The sequence below is a fragment of the Doryrhamphus excisus genome, chromosome 1 (assembly GCF_030265055.1).
Source record: "Doryrhamphus excisus isolate RoL2022-K1 chromosome 1, RoL_Dexc_1.0, whole genome shotgun sequence".
Lineage (NCBI taxonomy): Eukaryota > Metazoa > Chordata > Actinopteri > Syngnathiformes > Syngnathidae > Doryrhamphus > Doryrhamphus excisus.
Genome location: NC_080466.1, coordinates 34,138,080 through 34,161,488, shown reverse-complemented (window position 1 = coordinate 34,161,488; position 23,409 = coordinate 34,138,080). Strand labels below are relative to the sequence as shown.

The 23,409-nt window shown below is 41.4% G+C and overlaps 4 protein-coding genes across 6 annotated transcripts; 3 read left to right on the top strand and 1 right to left on the bottom strand.

Annotated features, from left to right (window-relative positions):
* The first annotated feature begins 148 nt into the window (after window positions 1-148).
* mettl17 (methyltransferase like 17) lies at window positions 149-6,136 on the top strand. The gene is made up of 14 exons (XM_058081825.1): window positions 149-433; window positions 613-754; window positions 1,059-1,208; window positions 1,294-1,381; window positions 1,568-1,649; window positions 1,741-1,814; window positions 2,878-2,972; window positions 3,846-3,916; window positions 4,037-4,144; window positions 4,257-4,325; window positions 4,398-4,448; window positions 4,531-4,617; window positions 5,659-5,855; window positions 5,961-6,136. The coding sequence occupies exons 1-14, from the start codon at window positions 365-367 to the stop codon at window positions 6,058-6,060; spliced, it is 1,383 nt and encodes a 460-aa protein (XP_057937808.1). The 5' UTR covers window positions 149-364; the 3' UTR covers window positions 6,061-6,136.
* sdr39u1 (short chain dehydrogenase/reductase family 39U, member 1) lies at window positions 4,311-9,048 on the bottom strand. Its single transcript, XM_058081839.1, has 6 exons — window positions 8,590-9,048; window positions 8,121-8,227; window positions 7,933-8,015; window positions 7,730-7,851; window positions 7,481-7,633; window positions 4,311-6,623 (listed from the first exon to the last, which is right to left on the bottom strand). Exons 1-6 carry the CDS (start codon window positions 8,603-8,605, stop codon window positions 6,199-6,201), a joined length of 906 nt encoding a protein of 301 aa, XP_057937822.1. The 5' UTR covers window positions 8,606-9,048; the 3' UTR covers window positions 4,311-6,198.
* Window positions 9,049-9,467: 419 nt separating this feature from the next.
* LOC131140951 (acyl-coenzyme A thioesterase 3-like) lies at window positions 9,468-13,107 on the top strand. Of its 2 annotated transcripts, XM_058091558.1 has the most exons (4): window positions 9,468-9,693; window positions 10,679-11,153; window positions 11,743-11,930; window positions 12,005-13,100. In XM_058091558.1, exons 2-4 carry the CDS (start codon window positions 10,685-10,687, stop codon window positions 12,590-12,592), a joined length of 1,245 nt encoding a protein of 414 aa, XP_057947541.1. In that variant the 5' UTR covers window positions 9,468-9,693; window positions 10,679-10,684; the 3' UTR covers window positions 12,593-13,100. The 2 variants fall into 2 exon arrangements, with proteins under 2 accessions (XP_057947541.1, XP_057947542.1); XM_058091559.1 differs by lacking the exon at window positions 9,468-9,693 and having other exon boundaries at window positions 10,684-11,153; window positions 12,005-13,107.
* A 431-nt stretch (window positions 13,108-13,538) lies between these two features.
* LOC131140925 (acyl-coenzyme A thioesterase 3-like) lies at window positions 13,539-22,665 on the top strand. 2 transcript variants are annotated; one of them, XM_058091556.1, is made up of 6 exons: window positions 13,539-14,431; window positions 14,860-14,986; window positions 16,259-16,733; window positions 18,652-18,839; window positions 18,914-20,578; window positions 21,898-22,665. In XM_058091556.1, exons 1-5 carry the CDS (start codon window positions 14,307-14,309, stop codon window positions 19,499-19,501), a joined length of 1,503 nt encoding a protein of 500 aa, XP_057947539.1. In that variant the 5' UTR covers window positions 13,539-14,306; the 3' UTR covers window positions 19,502-20,578; window positions 21,898-22,665. The 2 variants fall into 2 exon arrangements, with proteins under 2 accessions (XP_057947539.1, XP_057947540.1); XM_058091557.1 differs by lacking the exon at window positions 14,860-14,986 and having other exon boundaries at window positions 14,273-14,431.
* Window positions 22,666-23,409: the final 744 nt, after the last annotated feature.

Genomic DNA, 23,409 nt, shown 5'->3' with positions numbered 1-23,409 from the left:
GAGAGCTCACACGACGTTGAATAGGACGTGAACGCATGCGCAATGCTCATACCACTTTAAAGACTCCAAGTTGGATTACGTTATTTTAAAGAGGGGTGGACTTGGTGACCATAATTAAACAAAATACTTCATTATAAACTATCGTTGTATTTTGAAATGGTTGGAACAACAAGGGAAGAAGTGAAAATTCTGACATTAGGAACTAAACTTCAAAGAACAACAGTTCCGCTTTACCGGACGACCGGAATTATTCTTTTGAGGGATCCAGGAAATGTGTCCGCCGATGCATGGAGGTAGCTAAAGATTTTGCCTGAAATTACTTAATTTTAAGATCATAAGATCATACTGCTTCGTGGGAGGAGATATGGTGACACGAAGATATATTTCTTGTGTCTTCTGTCAGCGGGCAAGTGTAGTGAGGATACTAAGCAAGGTGAGTGCGGTTTGTGGGTGTCATTGAATGCAGCACCATCACAACATTACGTTGTAGGTCACATGTGAATTATTGTACTGTCAACATCTGTTGTGTAGCATTCTCACTACACAGAATATTTATAGAATGTTTATATAATTTACATGTTATGCTCTTTCAATTTACATGTCTCACCCAAGAACATGACTGCAGCTGCAAACCTTCAGACCAGCGTAGATTTTCTGAAAGGGGAACCACATAAACGACATCCAGGTGTGACCCACCTCAAAACCCTACGCCTGCCCGATGATCTCCAGTCGGCCGCACGCTCAATTATTCACAGTACGTTACTCAATAATGTGCAAATCCAAGCTATGTCTTCATAAGTATGGTGGAGGACCACCGTACTAACTGTCTGGAGGTCAACAGTGGCCAATTACCTCTGTTATGAAAATAACTGTTGAGAACAATGTCCAATTCACAGGAACATGCCTGGTGAGATATACCAGTTAATTAGGTGAAGGGGCTCTATTTTAGGTCCTTTTTTGAAATACATTTATATTCACACAATGTTCATAAATAGTCATAATAAATATCACCACCATTTCTTTAATATGACCATTTTCTTATTTTCGTCCACCTGCAGGGGCTCAGGTGCCACAGCTTCCCGATCGCACTCTCAAGCTGACAAACTTCCTGTGGAGCCGGAAGCGAGCTGTGGAGGATTCTACCCTGAGACAGAAAGCTCTGAGTCTTGAGAAGGAACTATGGGAAAAAGCCATGCAGAAAGCAGAAAGTGGGTGATAAAAAGAGGATATTGAATATTTTGGAGGTGTTGTTGTACTTACACGCTGCTGGAGTTGATCTTCTTTATGTTGCAGATGTAGACAAGCAGGTGCTGGTAGACCGCATCCAGAGGGAAGTTTTTTCTGAGCTCCGACGCACAATCTATCGCTGGACTCCATTGAAGTATTTCCGTTTATTACTTTTCTATCACATGTAGATGCTCTACATAGATATGGATATCCTTTCATGTCCGTTAATGTGCCATGGCTTCATTTTTTTTTGGATAAATGTCTGCTCAAAGAACATTTAATCACATTTAGGCAGCATCCACATCAGATTTTGCCAATAGTGACAAAATGGTGTTTCAAGGTACGATGAGGAATTAGGCGTGGTCTACATGGCGGCTCGGATGGCTGGAGGCTACGCTGCCGTGAGGAGGGCTCTCAATGAGGTGACCGCAAAGTCCTATGAATAGAGAGCATACAAGAAAATGGTATTGGTTAGTTTTGGTTATTATTTTTTTTTTGTCGTGTTTGTTTCAGATTAAGAAACGGGATGCCTCCTTTGCTCCTCAGTCTCTCCTGGATTTTGGGTCAGGGCTGGGAACAGTGGCCTGGTAAGTGAAATATGAAGTGAATTAAACACAAACTTTGACATTGTGAGCACAGTGTTCCCTTAGGTGACAACAGAACATAAAGTTATTGACTTAATGTTGTTTGTTTCATTTTGTGCGGTGTATAAAAGCAATCTTCACTCACTAAATGTACTGCAAAAAAGGTCAGTAAGGATAATTCATAATGCCGCCTACAGAGAACATACTAACTCCTTATTTCTAAAATCACAAATACTTCAACTTGCTGATATAGTTCATCTTCAAACAGCTAAAATAATGCATAAGGCTAAAAATAAGCAATTAGCTAAAAATGTCATCCAATACTTCTCTACAAGAGAGGAGAAATATGATCTCAGGGAAGAAGTACATTTGAAACACTTCTATGCTAGGACTACGTTATGCTAGCCATAGCATTTCAGTATGTGGAATCAAACTATGGAATGGATTGAGTAAGGAAATCAAACAATGCACAACAATGAGCCAATTCAAGAAACAATACAAGCAGTTGATGTTTGCTAAATACAAGGATGAAGAGTCTTGAACCAGTCATGATGTGCTATATATATCACTATATTGACACTTACTATGGTACCCATTATGGCATTGGATGCTCATATCACCTCCTACTTCGGTACGAGGTACATTATTAAAAAAAACAAAAACAACCTTAAACTGTATTATGGAAAGCAGGAAGTGAACAAATGTAACAGTTAGTGATTGTAAAAGTACCAGATGGAGGGGTAGGATTTAATAAGCTTTGCTTCTTCCTACTCCTTTTGGACATGTGGAACTGGGAACTGATTATGGGATGCACGCAATTGTTATCTGATGCATGTTCAAATGAAATAATACCATTACCATGGTACATCTAAAATATCCCTCTATTGATGAACAGATTCGTTCTAATACAACCAAGTCAGTTGTGTCCAAATTGGCTTTAGCTGGTACATGTCCTTCTATGTGGACATTGGATTTGTATATACTAGTTTTTCAACACCAGAGTGCGTAAAATGGCCGTTTTTGAAAATATCCATGTTTGTGTGGAAATGTGTAATTTCTTGCACAGGGCATCCCACGCTCTCTGGGCGGACACTTTGAAGGAGATGGTGTGTGTGGACAGCTCAGGGCCGATGAACATATTGGCAGAACGACTTCTTAAAGGTGCACACACCCACGCACCCTAAAACATGGTACTTATGAATACTGTATTTTCCACACTTTGAACACCCCGCTTCCACCAATGTCCAACGGTTGGAGTTCTGTTCTCCTGGAATGATGGCAAGGTCCGAATTCATTTGCGTCGCTTGGTTTTTCATAGTAGGAGAGAGATGGGTGCAATGTTGTTTTTGTTGTTTTGCCTAGTATACCTACTGGAGGCGTGGCAGTGGCAAGTGTACGTACTGTACGTGTTATGTAATGTGCTCTGAATACATACGCTGTCAGCGTATGTATTACATCCCTGTGTTAGCAGGAAGTGGTCCGACAGTCAATCAGGCAGAACGCTTACCAAAAGCACGTTTTTACACACACATGGCGCACAGTTTCTTTGAAAAAAAAAAAAAAATTAAAGGCTTTTAAGTGCACCTTATAGTGCGGAAGATGCAGTCAAAGAATGCGGGGGGGGACTTTGAAAGTTTTTATCTTTTTTTAAAAATTTTTAGAAGAATCAGAATGCCCTTTATTGTCATTTTACATATAGTAGAAGCTTTCTGTTACTATTGGTTATTAGTATCAACATTTCCGCCTTGTTGCATGTATTTTTACATTGTATTGAATAATTAAATAAATAATTATTTTATTTTTTGTTCCTTCTATGTTATTTTTTTTAATAAATATTTTATATATTTTTTTATTTATTATTTTTTTATATATATAATATTATTTTATAAATATTATGTTTTTCAGATGATTTTTGTGCCTCAAACATTCCCTGGGGCTTGCCTTTGACACACACGCCCCAAAATGAACTTGGCCATCCTTAGATTAAATTATCTTGCTGAATGACTTTAACTTGTTCTTGCTCTATTGGGAAAGGTGATGATGAACACGCTGACGCTCACATGAAACACGTCTACTTCAGGCAGTTCCTCCCCATGTCCCCCAAGGTGAGACCAAGAAGAGGTCCTAACAGCAAAACACACTCAGCCCTAGCCCCTGCACATGATTTATGACTTTTTTTAATTACAGCTAATTTGTAAGAATCGTGCAATCTGTTGTCCTGTCAGGTGCAATTTGACCTGGTGACGTCCGCCTTCACTTTGTCCGAGATTCCCACCACGAAGGAGCGAGAAGAGGTGGTGTTCACTCTATGGAGAAAGACCTCCTCCTACCTGGTCTGTGTAACTTTGCTACTCTGTGCTGATAAGTCAGATTGAGTGCAATAAAAGGTTTCAGTTCTTGTGACTTGATTGTTGTGATAAAATGCTTGGACTTTCCACTGTGCAGTTGTTGGTGGAAAATGGGACCAAAGAAGGACATCAGATCCTCATGGAGGCCAGAGATACTTTATTACAGGTACTTCAGTTTTTGTATATTAAAACTAAAAAGCAGTCTGATGAGTTAAATCTTCATTTTTTCCATTTGTAGAAGAAAGAAAAGACCATCTACGATACTAGACCAGCATCGGTGTTTGCTCCGGTAATTATTTTGAATAAGCTGTCACATTATCAATTTTTGAAAATTTGTTTCAAATATTTTTGTTGCTTTGTTTGGATCCAAGTGTCCCCATGAAGAGACGTGTCCAAAACTAGCACTCATGCCTGCGGTACCCTGCAACTTTCACCAGATGTATATGCCTCTCTACGGGGTAAGTCTGAGCCACACATTGCATTCTTATACCATTACACTAAACGAGGGCCGTCTGGAGCCTAATTGTATTTATTTTTATACTATTTTACTTTAACCTGATAAGCAGCCTTGTGCCCCCCATGGAGAGACAGCCCTGTATTTATTTATTTATTTATTGTCCAGCCATTAGGGCAAATAGTATTGCTGATCTAAATGCCCTTACATATGAAACGGATTTGCTCTACCAGGGAAAAGTGTAAGATACTATTCCCGTTATGTAGGTTTTGACTTTGTCTTTTTATGCAAATGTGGAGCTGCTGGACTAGAGCAGGAGGGGATAGAAAAGAAGAGAAAAATAAAATGATAGGGGGCACAACAGAGAGAGACCAGAACAGCCACAACAATTGTAACGACAATAACAAAACAACAATGTTCCGGAGATGGATGACAACGAAATGACCCAAAATGATGAATCATGACGACGCAGGACACCAGAAGTGATATGTAGGAACCAGTAATGTCAATAAATGTCAATTTTATGATACAAGCTGCACTTTTCACAATGTTATTGTCGTTTAAAAAGCAGCCTGTATAAATGTTACAAGCATGCTTTATTTTTAACTCGCAATCTCTTGGGGAGCCGAGGTCAAGTCTGGGAACTTGTACTGAAACCCGGGCTCGAGGGTCCTCTTGGGAACCACTTTCGCGTCACTCTAGTGAACTTTCATTGACGAGTTGCAAAAATTGTCCTGTGGACTCAAATCTTCTCCACTAACCTTTATCCTACTTATATAGGTTTTGACTTTGTCTTTTTTTATGCAAATGTGGAGCTGCTGGACTAGAGCAGGAGGGGATAGAAAAGAAGAGAAAAATAAAACGGTAGGGGGCACTACAGAGAGAGACAAGAACAGCCACAACAATTGTAACGACAATAACAAAACAACAAACAAACGAGGATACAGCAGCAATCATACTTATTGTGTGGCGATAATATTAATGAAAATATTAACCATGACGGTGAACAGAATAGCAGCCCCGTATTTAATGTTCTTTTTGTCAGCATAACAGTCACACTGAGAAGTTCAGCTACCTCATCCTGACACGAGAGCGCCCTCCAGAGGCAGAGGGAGTCAAGGAGGTGGAGTGGTCTCGGCTGATAGCGTCCCCACAGGCCAGGACGAGGCACGTTCACTGTCGCCTGTGCTGCCCCAACGGACAGCTGAAACACGTTGTGGTGACCGCACGAAAACACAGCAGGTGAGAGCTCCTGGCTGCCATGTGTTGATGTTTTATCTCTGACTTCAAAAGAAATCAAAATAAGACAAAAGTGAAAGCTGATGTGGTTGAGGTTTTCGTGTTTAGGGACGTGTACCGCTGCGCCCGCAGCAGTGAGTGGGGCGACCAACTTCCTCTTGTTCCGGAGGTGGATGACAACGAAATGACCCAAAATGATGAATCGTGACGACGCAGGACACCAGAAGTGATATGTAGGAACCAGTAATGTCAATAAATGTCAATTTTATGATAAAAGCTGCACTTTTCACAATGTTATTGTCATTTAAAAAGCAGCCTGTATAAATGTTACAAGCATGCTTTATTTTTAACTCGCAATCTCTTGGAGAGCCGAGGTCAAGTCTGGGAACTTGTACTGAAACCCGGTCTCGAGGGTCCTCTTTGGAACCACTTTCTGGCCTTGAGTCAGGATCACAGCTCTCTCCGAGCCCAGTAGGGCGTTCATGGCAAATCCCGGCACAGAAAATATGGTGGGCCGCCTCAGCACCCGCCCCAGTTCTTTGGTGAATTCGTAGTTGGTATTGAGGGTGGGGGCTACACCATTTAAGACCAGTGGTGAGGAAAGTGGTGTGTCAGCCGGAGACTGCAGGGCATGAGCAATGATTCCTGCCAGGTCCGAAACGTGGATCCAAGGAAATGGCTGCCGCCCGGAGCCTAGAGTCCCACCAAGACCAAGCCAGAAGGGCAGCAGCATCTGCTTCATTGCACCACCGTCTCGGCCCAACACTGCCCCTGGTGGAGGAAGGACAAAACAAGCTTAATTCTGAACTGCTGTAAACAATTGCAGTACAGTAAACCTCGGATATATCGGAAATTCGCTCACAACGGACAGATAAAAAAGAACCGATTTTTCTGTAATGCATTTCCAATAAAAATTCATTGCATATATCGGATTTTTTATAACGGATTTTGCCTATTTCGGACAAAATCTCCAGTCCCGTTCCAATGCATTTCCATTAAATTTCCCTCGCATGTATCGGATGGCCGCATCGTTATGCTAATCTTGTTGATGTCACTGGCTATTGTCTTTCTCCTGGCTCCAGATTTAGGACAAATATAAAAGTTAGTGACACAGACAGACAGACTCCCTTTATTGTCATTGCACAAAAACACAGTAGTGAAATTGCCAACGAAATGTCGTTGCCTGGCTCCCATATAATAACAGACACAAAAGAAGATAAGTAATAATAAATAATAATAACGTCAATAATACTAGCACAGCAGTGAATGAGATCTTAACCTCACTATTGGAAATAACATAGGCCTGACGGGCGTAACAGGGCCTAGCTTAATTAACAATTTGTTATGCTCAGAGTCCAATAAAGTTAAATTCTCATTACCTTACGTCTCTTTTCATTGCCCAGTCCAAGTACATTGGAAACATAGTCAAGGAAGTGCCTTTTTATAACGGATAAAATCCGATTTACGCATATACCGGATATAAATCCAATATATGCGTAAAACGGACATTTTCCGGTATACGCATCTAACGGATTTCGCTTATATCGGACAAAACCAGTGGGAACAATTGAATCCGATATATCTGAGGTTTACTGTAGTAGTAGTAGTAGTAGTATTAGTGTACACACCAGGTCTGATTACCACTTGCTTTGTGGTTTTTGTCACACTTTCCGGCAAAAGCGCAGAAGCTTCCCACTCTTTCACGAGTTTGGACAGCAGGTCAAAGGGTGTCCAATCACTGTCTTCAGTATACTCAGCTGTCAGACTGGGCTTGTAGCACGCTAAGGATCCAGGTTCAAGTGCAAAGGAATTGGTCAGTGTACCCAATTTTCATACCATAGTATGTATAGTTTATACAGTAACTTAAGGATGCTAACCAACGCCAGAGACCAGAACCCAAGAGAGAGGAGGACTGGGGGATGCTTCGATAGCTTGAGCCAGAGCTTTTGTCGTGTCAATACGACTGGAAAACAAGTCCTTCTTGTAGCTTTCGTTCCACCTGGAATACCAAAAAAGTCAAGTGAAGAGAACTTCATTTTAGGTTCCTGGCTGTAGAAACTTCTTAATGTGTGACCCTTACCATCGCAGAGGGTTCATGATATTCTCTCCTGCCAAGTTGACAGCGCCGTCACATGGTGGAAGGCCGCCTGACTGCAACTCAGCCTGCATGCAAGAAGGAAGGAGCAGTAAATCAGATTTATTGAAATACAAATAAAAAAAAATCACCCAAACTGAATCTACATTTGGCATAGCTTGGGGTCATCATACCCATGTTATTCTCCCAGGACCTGCCTGCCGTGAAATCACGGTGACCTCATGACCTTGTTCCCTGAGAAGACGCATCAACTCTCGACCCACAAAGCCAGATCCGCCTCCTACAATCACATTAAGATTAGAATATACAGACAGATATTTAATCATTATTTTACAACAATTTTAAACTTCATTCATTTTATACCGCTTTTCCTCACGACTTTAAACTACTCATTCACTGCCACAAACTGCGCATGCGTGTACACATGCTTACAAAACAAGTTTACAGTGAACTTAACTTTTTGCAAGAGCGAAACCGCTTCACATTATAATAATTTTAGGGCGTATCTATTGTCATTATAAAGGAAGCCGCCACTCTTATGCAGAAATGAGCGTACACCATGCTACGTTAACAGCTAGCAAGACCCATTCATTTTGTCATCATGACCTTTCCTTCACTGAATGAAATACACGTAGTACATACCTATTACAACCCTCATTGCAATTAAATACGGTCCAGTGTTAGAATAACAACGAGTTCAAAAGTTGATATTCCTTCGTGAAGGTAGCACTTTCTTTCTCTCGTAAGCCTTTTTAGGACCGTACCAAAGTCCGGAAGTTACGTCATTTGCCAGTACGGAACACCGCGGTAATAATAAATAATACATTTTATTTGTATAGCGCTTTTCAAAATACTCAAAAGACACTTTACAGAAGAATGGAGTTGAATGAAAGCAAGTAAACAGAGTAAAAGATACATTAAAATACAACATTAATTCGTTAATACACAGTTAAAATATGAGTAAAAGCGGGGCGGGGCAGTTAGGGTTATTATGGCCAAAATCAGTATGCGGATCAAAAATATCCTCTGTCGCGACTCCGTAATCAGGAAAAAGCCGAAATAAACAAAAATGGCGGTTGTCATCAATTCCTTATTAAATAAAGTTATCTTTAACGTATAATATGAATAACATTTTTAATGCGCTTTAGTGTTTACGCGTACTGTACTACATTTTAATGTTTCTTCTCCTTATCGTACTCTTTTTTTTGTTATTTTTATTATTTGCCTAGTAATGCCTAGTACCCGTTAAAGGATAATTGTTGTGGTAATTTTCCCTCCTCGTGTTGGACATAAACAAATCACAGTAATTAATAGACAATTAAATAATAGACAAAATAATAATAGACAAAGGAAACGCAGACTTGATTTGCTTTCATTTAGTCGTTTGTAAATAGGGTCGCGAATCGGGATAGCCGCTACTGAAACAAAAAAATATCCCAGTGGTAAATCTATAGATTCTTCCGGCATCGTTTACATTTTTGAATTGCTAGTTGCAATGCCCAGCCGGGTCCGAGGACCGAACACCAACGAAGAAGAAGCGACAGGAAGCGCGTGTGTTTATTGCTACGAATCCCCTTAGTTGAGCTCAAAAGTTTGGCTAAACTTCAGTATAAAAAATAAGAGGGAGAAGACGACTGTTCGGCTCAGCGAAACAATTGCAACATAAATATATCATACGTAACCACGTAGGGCGGTGCCTACCGGTGCCTTCGAATTCAACGTGGAACGTCTTTGCGGCAGAATACGGTAAGTAAAACAATACATTTTAACAATATACTTATGCCACCGTTGAATAACCCAAGCATCAAGCTAACAGTAGCCTGTGTAATTTTTCATAGACAAACCTTTAACAAGTTGATGTTTTTTTGTTTGTTTGAAATTCTGCACCCAGGTTTTATTTAAATTAATTGGTTCGATATTTACAGTATATACCCATTGAAAAAAAATCTCTTTTCCTAATAAGTTCACATCATAAAAAAACATGGAGAACTTTAGACATTTCAATCCGAAAAGAACAATGGTTAGTGCCCTCATTTAAACCTCTCTTAAAAGCATCAGCATCAAGAATCATTAGGAATTGAAATTACTCAAATTCAAGTGATGCCCAACCCTAATATTTACTTTTTTTCATGAGTAGGTTGAAGGCCTGGTGATGCCATCGACCATCTCTGTGTGGAGTTTGCATGTTCTCCCCGTGCATGCGTGGGTTTTCTCCGGGTACTCCGGTTTCCTCCCACATTCCAAAAACATGCTAGGTTAATTGGCCACTCCAAATTGTCCATAGGTATGAATGTGAGTGTGAATGGTTGTTTGTCTATATGTAGCCTGTGATTGGCTGGTCCTGATTGCAGGATAAGCGGTAGAAAATGAATGAATTAATGAATAATACAAAAGTAATATAAGTGATTTTTTGGGGGGGTGTCAGTTCACTCTAGTGAACTTTCATTGACGAGTTGCAAAAATTGTCCTGTGGACTCAAATCTTCTCCACTAACCTTTATCCTACGAACAGCAGATTTGTGTTGGTTCAGCCTTTGTTCTCCCTTTTAACTACAGTGCATCTTTTCGTTACGTAAAGTCACATTTTGGAGAGCCAAATTCACCAAAACACCGTAGGGATTCAAATTGATTGAATTGAATGTGCAACATGAGTGCATGGAATAATTAAAGTAGATATTCTGATCATTACTGCAGGCCACTTAGTCGTTGTTCTTGCTCTTGTTGCCCATCAGGACACCATGTCTTCTCAAGTCCGACTCAGGCTGCTTCCCAGTGCCAGGTGTTTGTTTGACGAGGCCATCCAGGTGAAGGTGGATGGCCTGAGGTCCAGGCAGGTGGTCACCATAAGGGCCAAGGCGACAGACGAGAGAGGAGTGGTCTTCCGATCCTCGGCCATCTACAGAGCGGACATGAGCGGTGCTGTGGACTTGCAGAGGGACCCGACTCTCTGCGGGAGCTACGTGGGTGTGGAGCCCATGGGCCTGCTGTGGTCCATGAAGGCTGACACGCCACATAAATACTTCCACTGGAGCCTGGCACTGAATCCTCACATGGTCAAGTTCTCTGTGCATGACGGCGTAGCAGAGGAAGATGGGGAGGGCGGGGCTCTAGCAGAGGCAACCAATGAGAGGTGTCTGATTGCGGAAGGGGTCAGCCGGGTTGTCGTCCAACAGGAGACATTTCGTGGTGTTTTGTTCACTCCTCCAGGTGGGTCTCTGTCTTCATCAGATTACACTTAGTAGATCCTTGCTTTTTGCATGAGTTGCATTCCACTCCTACCAACAAATATCTGTGAGTTATAAATGTATCCATAAACATGTCTCCTTTAAACACACAGCTTGCTCTTCCCGCTCCAAATCCTCCTGCTAGCTTGATATTGACCTGCTAGATTTCAAATTTGCAATAAACGTGACTGTTGGAATTATTCGATTAATTCAGATGCATTGATCAATGGAAACGGAAGCTAACATGCTAAATGCAAAATTCAGGTTTACGTTCTAAATATGTTTTGCACACTCATCATAAAGCCTCTATTACATCCATATGCACTGTTATAGGTCACAATAACATATTCAACATAGACATACATGTGTAAAACCAAGTTAAGCACGGCACACACTGGTAAATAAATGTAATATGAATGTTTGGTGACGCCATTTTTCCCACCCAGGGCCGCTTGTATGTAGAATGCCATCACCTGTGTGAACAATGGGGTTTTCACTGGAAACACCATTGAGTGTCCAGGAAAGTGTACATAAATTAAAGCAATAATTTTTCTTTCTCTGTGACTCTCCAGGCGAAGGTCCCTTCCCGGGTGTCCTGGATTTAAGCACCTTCATGTCTGAGAAGCGAGCCAGTCTGTTGGCCAACAAAGGCTTCGTGGTTCTGACCATGGCGGTGTTTAACGATAAACCTGCCAACATCAAACACTTAAACTTGGATTACTTTGAGGAAGGCGTCCAATTCTTACAACAACAACCCAAAGTGAGCTCACAAGCGATGGAAGCAATGCAAGGGAAAGTAGTGTCTTTAAGTTGTTGTAATGTTTGTGTTTATAGGTAGGCGGTAAAGGAATTGGTGTGATATCGAGGTCCAAAGGAGGAGATATCGGTTTGTCGCTGTCGTCTTTTACCTCCAGCGTGGAGGCGGTGGTCTGGATCAACGGCTGCAGTGCAAACATTGGCTATCCTCTCCACTACAAGAACCAACAAGTGCTGTCTGTCTTGGGGTCCAACGTGAGCAAGGTGATGCCCACCCCATCTGGCGCCAGCATTGTCAAGTTTGGCGTGGATGATCCCAAAACCGAGGAAAACAAGGGCAGCGTGGTGCCCATCGAAAAATCCAAGGCAAATTTTCTTTTCGTGGCCTCGGAGGATGACCTCAACTGGGACAGCAAGGCCTTCATGGAGGACATGGTGCAGCGACTGAAGCACGAGGGGAAGAAGAACTTTGAGACCGTGTGCTACCCGAGAGCCGGACATCAGCTGGAGCCGCCCTACGGCCCCTACTGCTATTCCGGCCTACACGGGATTCTCCGAGCACCCGTCTTGTGGGGGGGCGAGCCCAAAGCCCACATTAATGCAGAGGTCCACTTGTGGAAGAAGATTGAAGACTTCTTCAGAACTCGTCTGACCTCTAAATTATAGACTCATTAAGTCTGATGGGAGATCAGGGTTCAATTCCACCCTCTTCCATCTCTGTGTGGAGTTTGCATGTTCTCCCCGTGCATGTGTGGGTTTTCTCCTGGTACTCCGGTTTTTCCTCCCACATTCCAAAAAAATGCTAGGTTAATTGGTGACTCCAAATTGTCCATAGGTATGAATGTGAGTGTGAATGGTTGTTTGTCTATATGTGCCCTGTGATTGGCTGGCGACCAGTCCAGGGTGTACCCCGCCTCTCGCCCGAAGACAGCTGGGATAGGCTCCAGCACCCCCGTGACCCTTGTGAGGAAAAAGCGGTAGAAAATGAATGAATGAATAAGTCTAATGGGAAGAACCTAAGGACAGTCAAGAAAATCGTGAACCAATTGTCAAGTAGGCGTGTCATGTCATATACTAAATTCATGAGACAAGACGATACACGAGATTGGGTCTCCGAGCCAAGAAGAGATTTTTAACATTACCTTTAAGAAAAGTAAAAAAAAATAAAAAAATATGACTATATTGTAATCTAGTAATTTAATTTTACTACGTTACATTACATCACTCCTCTTGAGTCTCTACTCTGTGCCGACGGGGACTGTATAACAGACAGAAGGGCTCACTCCGTTCATGCCATTGTTCTATGGAAGTTTGGCACAAAGGTGCTGAAGCCAATGTACAGAGTGAACTCTCCTCTCGCCTATTTGTAGGCAGAAAAACACATGCATGCACAAGGCAATATAGTGAGGCCAGCAAAATGATTTACTGTAAATTACGGTCTATAAGCCACGCACACTAAATTCATAGGAAAAAAACATATTTGTACATATATAAGCCGCACAGGTCCATGTCATACAATGGCATGAGTTGGAGTTGCAGCTTTTTGACAGGAGCAAATTGTGAGCTATGGGAAAAAAAAATCACCAGCTTGTCAACCTATTGGAAATTGCAGCAGGTCACTCTCCAACTCGTATTGGTACATGTTTGCGGATTTCTCAGGTATACCTTTTAAGTGTTAAGTTGCTGTGTCATGAGTTTAGAGTTCTTTGTAAGATGTTTCACTGAGTGATGACCTGCAATTTCCAAATGGGTTGGCAAGCTTGTCGTGATTGAGGGATAGCTTCTCATTGGCTCCTGCCAAAGAAATGGCTACCGTGTCGTCACTGATTTGCGCTGAAGTAAAGGAGATGTCATGAGACTGGAATTTAGCCAAAATAACTAAATAATTGATTTTGTGATTTAATTATCATCCCAGGCCGAGTATCCACCCAGTGGATTAGTGTATTAGTCTCGTGAGACATTTCGACACACTGACAAATTCGTATTTTAATTCAATTTACATGTATGGAATAACTAGTGGTGCAACAGTACTGTATGTATCTGTATCTAACCATACAGGGGTCACGGTTTGGTATATATGTTACAAGAAACTGTTTTTGTAACACAATGGAAAGCTGTGACTTTGTAAAACAATATAACAATACACTTAAGTGCCAACTTGTCAACGACAAGAACCGATTTTTAGACGTGATGCTGATGTGTGCGTTACGGTGACGCTCACCATGGTGGCGACGCTCACCATCATGGCGGCCAAAGCTGCGCAGGGCGTACTACGGAAGTGAACACCCAATCATTTTTTATAAGTCTAGTGTCCTTTAAACTCTCGTGCTCTGCACTGAGTCAACAATCTTACTAAATCACATATTAAGTTAAATCACGCATGCGCTCATCTCATTTTTACAACAATTTAAATACAGCCACCCTTTTTTGGATTAAACGGTGTCACAGAGCGGATCGTGAAGTTATTTTAAACCGGATTCGACTGGCCGAACTGTGTCCTTTGCGGTAAGTTTGTGCAACTGCAAAACTTCACATAAGTTCTTAATTTTCCAAAGACTCTCTGCCACTTTTAATCGACGAGAAAGTAAAATATGTGCTTTTTATGCTGTTCTGTTTTCCGAAGCTACATTAAGCTTGTAATTCGAGTCGACTGTTTCACAGGGACACAAAAATGGTATTGGCGCTAAATCGTTTGCTTTTTTTGTCTTTTAAAGTCTGTGTTTTCTCACTTGTGCAAAAAGTAAATCTTTTAACTCTCATATTTTGTTGACATATTGTGATTACATCCGGTTGGCGCAATACTAGTCAAATGCTATCACTATGCATATAAGGACTGTATTATATTTACAGATTTGCAATACAAAAAATAATACAAGTGAGCCATTTTTAGTTCCAGTGACCTTGCATTGAGGGGTTGCAAAATTTGTTCTCAGGTGGACTCGGTTGTCTCCATTAACCTTTGTCCTACTAACGCAAGATCTGTGTTGGTTCAGCGTTTGTTCAACCTATAGAGCAGCTAGATTTGTTCAACCTGTTCACCCCACCGCTCCTTTTCTTCAGGTAAAGTGACACTATTTACAAAAAATCTCCCTGACTGTTTGAGAGGTCTTCTACTAAACAATAAACTGTAAAATTAATTTTCTGACTGAATATGGTGTCAGGCAGTGATGAAAGACTTTGTTTTTTGTTGTACTTTTTAGTTGATTAATTGGCGATATGAGTGCATGGAATAATTAAAGTAGATATAGGGCTCTTGAACCAGTCATGATGTGCTATATATATCACTATATTGGCACTTACTATGGTACCCATTATGTCATTGGATGGTCATATCATATCGTTATTGGTGCATTATTAAAAAAAAAAACATAAAAACCTTAAACCAGGGGTCTCAAACACGCGGCCCGCGGGCCAAATGTGGCCCGCAGAACACTAGTTTGAGGCCCCCGCCTTGATATGAAAGTTTAATGTTAGTGCGGCCCGCGCAGGTTTGATATGGATGCTGTATGGTATCATGTACCCAGAAAAAATTATTACGTTTGATTAATGTTCATGTTAAAGGTTAAATAACTGTTAATAGTTATCCTCCCTATCCGTGTGGAAGTGGTAAGTTTTTGGCTATTTAAGTTTAAAGGAAATAACTTGAAGGCTACCGTTTAGGTCGAGTGAGCATGTGTCTCAAGACCCTGCAGTTGCGCAATATGTTGTAAATAAATAGTCGTGTTTTGTCATGACTACAGGGTTCTAATAATGCTTGTTAATTTTAATCTTTAATTTGTCTAGCCACCAACTATATGTGGTTCCTTGAGTTTTTATTATTTGCCGTTTTATTATTATTATTATATTTATTTATTACTGATTGTTTTTCTTTATTCTTGATTTGTTTATTTATTTTTCATCTTATTTTGTGCAGAAAAATAAAAATTAAGATATTTGAGAACAGTGGAATGTTTTATCAGAGCTTTTATTGTAGAAAATCGGAACCAAAGCACTGAAAAAGTTTTTATATTTTTCTGTTTTTAATAAAAAAAAAATTTCTTTTCGGAAAACCTGATGTGGCCCAGCCTTGCCCAGATCCTACTGTACTATGGAAAGCAGGAAGTGAACAAATGTAACAGCTACTGGTTGTAAAAGTACCAGATGGAGGGGTAGGATTTAATAAGCTTTGCTTCTTCCTACTCCTTTTGGACATGTGGAACTGGGAACTGATTATGGGATGCACTCAATTGTAATCTGATGCATGTTCAAATGAAATAAAACCATTACCATTACCATATTCTGATCATTACTGCAAGCCACTTAGTCGTTGTTCTTGCTCTTGTTGCCCATCAGGACACCATGTCTTCTCAAGTCCGACTCAGGCTGCTTCCCAGTGCCAGGTGTTTGTTTGACGAGCCCATCCAGGTGAAGGTGGATGGCCTGAGGTCCAGGCAGGTGGTCACCATGAGGGCCAAGGCGACAGACGAGAGAGGAGTGGTCTTCCGATCCTACGCCATCTACAGAGCGGATGTGAGCGGCGCTGTGGACTTGCAGAGGGACCCAGCTCTCTGCGGGAGCTACGTGGGTGTGGAGCCCATGGGCCTGCTGTGGTCCATGAAGGCTGACACGCCACATAAATACTTCCACTGGAGCCTGGCACTGAATCCTCACATGGTCAAGTTCTCTGTGCATGACGGCGTCGCAGAGGAAGATGGGGAGGGCGGGGCTCTAGCAGAGGCAATCAATGAGAGGTGTCTGATTGCGGACGGGGTCAGCCGGGTTGTCGTCCAACAGGAGACATTTCGTGGTGTTTTGTTCACTCCTCCAGGTGGGTCTCTGTCTTAATCCGATTACACTTTACAGCAGTTCCATGCAAAAGCCACAAGTAATTGATATGCCCATTCATTCATTTTCTACCACTTTTCTCGCGGGGGTGCTGGAGCCTATCCCAGCTGTCTTGGGGCGAGAGGCGGGGTACACCCTGGACTGGTGGCCAGCCAATCACAGGGCACATATAGACAAACAACCATTCACACTCACATTCATACCTATGGACAATTTGGAGTGGCCAATTAACCTAGCATGTTTTTGGAATGTGGGAGGAAACCGGAGTACCCGGAGAAAACCCACGCATGCACGGGGAGAACATGCAAACTCCACACAGAGATGGCCGAGGGTGGAATTGAACTCAGGTCTCCTAGCGCTAACCACTCGCCCGCCGTGCTGCCTGATATGCCCATACAAATGTCTATTTTTAACACAACCTGGCTTCTTCTTCTCCAAATCCTTATGCTAGCTTGACGTTGATTTTGATTTCAGATCAACATTTGCAATAACAGTGACTCCTACAATGATTAGATTAGATTCAGCTCAGTTCTTCAGTAGTGACCGAAGCTAACAAGATCAGTGCTAAATGCACAATAAAGTCGTAAGCCTCACACACACGCTTAATAAGCACATTTAGAGTATAGCATGTAGAGGTAATCATTGATGGAACAATAAATATGGACTCTGTGTCATGGTATCTTACACACAGCTATGGTGTGTTCAAGGATAGCTGAAAAAAGTGTGACGCCTCAATAACATGATGGCAAATGATGGCCTTATGGCAGGGGTCACAAACTCAATTTACCTGGGGGCCACTGGAGCTAGGGTCTGGGCAAGGCTGGGCCGCATCAGGGTTTTCAAAAAAAACAAAAACGCATTTATTAAAAACAGAAAAATATACAAACTTTTTCAGTGCTTTGGTTCCAATTTTCTACAATAAAAGCTCTGATAAAACATTCCACTGTGCTCAAATATCTTAATTTTTATTTTTCTGCACAAAATAAGATGAAAAATAAATAAACAAATCAAAAATAAAGAAAATCAATCAATCAGTAATAAATAAATATTATAATAATAAAACGGCAAATAATAAAAACTTAAGAAACCACATATAATTGGTGGGTAGACAAATTATTTTTTTCAGATTAAAATGAACAAAGCATTATTAGAGCCCTGTAGACATGACAAAACACGACTATAGTCACATTTATACTCTTTTTATTTACAACATATTGCGCAACTGCAGGGTCTTGAGACACATGCTAACTCGCAAACTAGAGAGCTAGCGACCTAAACGGTAGCCTTCAAGTTATTTCCTTTAAACTTAAATAGCCAAAAACTTACCACTTCCACACGGATAGGGAGGATAACTATTAACAGTTATTTAACCTTTAACATGAACATTAATCAAACGTAATCATTTTTTCTGGGTACATGATACCATACAGCATCCATATCAAACTTGCGCGGGCCGCACTAACATTAAACTTTCATATCAAGGCGGGGGCCTCAAACTAGTGTCCTGCGGGCCACATTTGGCCCGTGGGCTGCGTTTTTGAGACCCCTGCCTTATGACAGTACAATGGACATTTTTCAACTAGCAATGTATAAAATTTATTACTGACTCAGGATGAATGTTTTCTTTTGTCTTTGGAAAAAACTGCTTATTATTTGAGGGGGAAAATATTATTTGGAGCAAATACAGTATCTCCACAACATTGCGGTGCTCTGACTGCTGAATGGTGAATATGTGAGAGGGTCCACTGTGTAACATGAATGTCTAATGACATTTTGGAGTCCATTACAATACACCCTCTAATGTTGAACACAATCTGTTCCTCATGGAACCAAATGTAAATAGAAAGTCTGTTCCAATCCATTATTATAAGCAACAGTGTGTTTTTCTCTTGACTCTCCAGGCGAAGGTCCCTTTCCGGGTGTCCTGGATTTGAGCACTTTTGCATCTGAGAAGCGAGCCAGTCTGTTGGCCAACAAAGGCTTTATGGTTCTGACCATGGCGGTGTTCAACGACAAACCTGCCAACATCAAACACTTAAACCTGGATTACTTTAAGGAAGGTGTACAGTTCTTACAACAACAACCCAAGGTGAGCATAATAGCGATGGAAGCAATGCAAGGGAAAGTAGTGTCTTTAAGTTGTTGTAATGTTTGTGTTTATAGGTAGGCGGTAAAGGAATCGGTGTGATATCGAGATCCAAAGGAGGAGATATCGGTTTGTCGCTGTCGTCTTTTACCTCCGGCGTGGAGGCGGTGGTCTGGATCAACGGCTGCAGTGCAAACATTGGCTATCCTCTCCACTACAAGAACCAACAAGTGCTGTCTGTCTTGGGGTCCAACGTGAGCAAAGTGATGCCCACCCCATCTGGCGCCAGCATTGTCAAGTTTGGCGTGGGTGATCCCAAAACCGAGGAAAACAAGGGCAGCGTGGTGCCCATCGAAAAATCCAAGGCGAATTTTCTCTTCGTGGCCTCGGAGGACGACCTCAACTGGGACAGCAACGCCTTCATGGAGGACATGGTGCAGCGACTGAAGCACGAGGGGAAGAAGAACTTTGAGGCCGTGTGCTACCCGAGAGCCGGACACCTGCTGGAGCCACCCTACGGCCCATACTGCTATTCCGGCCTACATGGGATTCTCCGAGCACCCGTCTTGTGGGGGGGCGAGCCCAAAGCCCACATTAATGCCGAGGTCCACTTGTGGAAGAAGATTGAAGACTTCTTCAGAACTCGTCTGACCTCTAAATTATAGACTAATTAAATCTGATGGGAAGAACGTAGAAGAAAATCGTGAACCAATTGTCGAATAAGTAGGTGTGTCACGACATACTCAATTCATGAGACAAGACGATACACAAGACGAGAAAAGATTTTAACATTACCTTTAAGAAAAGTAAAAAAAAAATATATATATATATATATATATATGACTGTATTGTAATTTAGTAATTTAATTCTACTACGTTACATTACATCACTACTCTTGAGTCTCTACTCTGTGCCGACGGGGACTGTATGACTGACAGAAGGGCTCACTCCGTTCATGCCATTGTTCTATGGACGTTTGGCACAAAGGTGCTGAAACCAACAGAACTGAATTGTGAATCAACAGTCAAATTAGTATATGTAGTATACTTCAATGTATAAAATTATGTATAAAATTATAAGATATGAGGTCACAATCCTCGTCAGGATAAGCAGCATAGAAACTGGATTGATGGAAGACTTTTTGACTCACGACCGCATTGAGTTAATTGAGCTATGTAATCTACTATATGCTTTATGTCCCTTTTTCAGGCGCACTTTAAAAATCAAACCACATAACATTTTACAGTTGTTGTTTTTTTTTACTGAATAAGACACCCCAAATGTATTTGAATAAAGGATGTGTGATATACAATATGATCTATGGGGAATTAAACATTACTTAAACCATCAAAATGTTGGCTGTGGGTTTAATGCTTGGTGGGCCATAGATTGTCCACCCCTGGTTAAGTAACTAGCAATGTAGATGAGCTTGTAAAACCACTACTAGCTTCTATTTTATTAATAGCTTAGTCAGATGTATGTGTGTATTTTATAATTAAACATTAATTTTACCACTTGACTGTTTATTTGAGCAGTGTAAATGTAATTTCTGATGGTAAAGTCGAGTCGCATTTGTAGATTATCAATTTGTCGATGGCCACAAGATGGCGACCCCAGCTCCTCGTAGCCAGTTAGCTGTGTGCTAGTCCCTTCATTACACGTCACCGCCCTCAACGCCTTAATAGCCGAGTTGGACGGTGGATTGGAAGCCAGCTCATTTTCATAGCCATCTTGTGTAAAGGTTCGTTTCTTCCGTCATATCATTCAAAAATATAAACCTTCATATGTCAACTGAATTGTTTCAAGCCTTCAGCTCAAGCATTTAGCTCATGAAAACCAAATATCTACGAGTTAAAACATTTCAATATTTAATCAAAACAATTTTCAAAAATGCGATTTATAATACAGAAATGTAATTTCGCTGAAAATGTTTAATGTTTAATTACTGTATTCAATACTTGGTTGCAGCTACTTTTGCACGCCTTTAATTGGGTCTAGCATGGAGGTCATCAACCTGTGGCACCTTAGAGGTGTTACGGAGGCCCAGAATGCTGCGATAACGGCCTTCAGCTCATCTCTGTTGTTGGGTCTGATGTCACTCATCTTCTTCTTCACAATACCCCACAGATTGTCTGTGGGGTTCAGGTCAGGTGAATTGGCAGGCCAGTCCGGCAGAGTAATATTCATAATGCCTCATATTTCATATTAAATTCACTAGCAAGATCTCATAGTATTCATACTGGTCATATATTTCATTTCATATTTCATGTTATGTTGTAAACTGTATTTGTATATAATCCTGGGTAAAATTGTTAATTTGTTAATACTTTTAGGTTGTTTATATTGTTTATTATTAGTGGTTAGCGCACAGACATCACAGCTAGGAGACCCGAGTTCAATCGCACCCTCGGCCATCTCTGTGTGGAGTTTGCATGTTCTCCCCGTGCATGCGTGGGTTTTCTCCGGGTATTTCGGTTTCCTCCCACATTCCATTCCATTCCACACATTCCAAAAAACGTACTAAGTTAATTGGTGACCCCAAATTGTCCATAGGTTAGGGTTAGGGTTAGATTTAAATTGAATATTTTCAGGCGGCACGGCGGTCGAGTGGTTAGCGCGCAGACTTCACAGCTAGGAGGCCCGAGTTCAATCCCACCCTCGGCCATCTCAGTGTGGAGTTTGCATGTTCTTCCCGTGCATGCGTGGGTTTTCTCCGGGTACTCCGGTTTCCTCCCCCATTCCAAAAACATGCTAGGTTAATTGGCCACTCCAAATTGTCCATAGGTATGAATGTGAGTGTGAATGGTTGTTTGTCTACATGTGCCCTGTGATTGGCTGGCCACCAGTCCAGGGCGTACCCCGCCCTCGCCCGAAGACAGCTGGGATAGGCTCCAGCACCCCCCACGATCCTCGTGAGGATAAGCGTGAATGAATGAATGAATGAATGGGTATATCAATTAGTTGTGGCTTTTGCATGGAACTGCTGTAAAGTGTAATCGGATTAAGACAGATTTTATCTTATCTTATCTTATCGTTTCTTATCTTATCTTAATCCCGTAGTCAGTAAAGCAGTTACTCATGGTCTGGCCACTGTGGGAAGGTGCCAGGTCATGTTGGAATATCAAGTCAGCATCAAGCATGAAGCAAAACGCAGGCTGCGCTTCACCTGCGCTTCACCTGCGCCCTGAATAGACCAGGTCGGAGCTGACGCGCTTTCTCCGCATCTTTGGCGCACTGTTTTGTCACAAAACTGTCACCCCTCTCTGGCTGCGCCGCTACACTGCGCACAGTGGTGCACTGGACCAAATTCCACCACCAGGCGCCACCTTGCGGTGCGCCACGAAAGTAGAGCCCTATGTCTCTCAACTGGGCGAAGAACACCTCGGGAGTCATTAGGAGGAGCTGGACAAAGTAGCTGGGGGGAGAAGAAGTTTGGGCTTCCTGCGACCCAACCTCGGCTTTGTGTAAGAAGATGGATGGATACCAGGTGGATGAATTATAATATTTTTTGAATTATAAAATATAAAATATGATCACAAACAACGTTGCTATGGGCTAACTATATATTATATATTAAACAAAGACAGGATCCTAATATATATCAGTTATTAAATATTAACTTTTTTACATTATTAATGATGTAATGGCTATGAACTGGAAATTCGATTCCCACCAATGATGAGCCATGATAATGCACAATCTGTTTTTTTAGCTGGAAGAATAATGAAAAAAAGGACTAAAAGGCCTGTGACATGTTGATTCTATGTAATTTAGCTGCCTGCGTGGCGCACCCACACCCCCTCTTTTAGAATTAAATATATTTGTAAAAAGCACGGATTACATTTCAGGAATATAATATCACACAGGATGCTTGCAGGTGTGTGGTCTGACTTATCCGACATGAAAAAAAAGAGAGACGAAACCAGAGCTGTGTTGGTTAGAAGAGGTGAGGCAGTTGTTATGATGATGAAAATGACCAGGCTTATGTCACCGCCGTGTATTATTAGGCCCACAATGTGTAATTAGCTCACGACCATTCACGGCAGACACCGACCTGCTCCCATCTGCCACCGATTGAATAGAACCGAAGCAAAAATGTTCACCAAATAATGTCTTAAAATCACACATGAGGTACAAGTGGTTTAAATGACACACACAAACTTAAATAAAAAAAAAAACAACTCCCATGATTCCGTGCCCCTCGATGAGATAAGTTGACTAACATAAGACGTTTTGAGCTCGTAAGATCATCTTAAACACATGCTGGTATTCTCATCAGCTCGCAGTGTTTGTATTTAGGCCACAGAGTGGTCTGGAAATAATTAAGATAAGAGCCTGGAGGGAAGCGGGGCTCGCTCATATCTCCTGACTATATTTAGCTAGATAACTAGCAGACTGACTGAGATATTCATGCTTACTGTATGTTTTCTATACCTACATATAGCTATAGCCACCCTTATAAGTAACGTAGATTTCAAGTTTAAGCCTTAGAGTTTTTAGGTTCTACATGGAACAAACTGTTTTGCATGTTTGTAGCTTTAATGCTAATTAGCTGTATCCAACAAAGTGTGT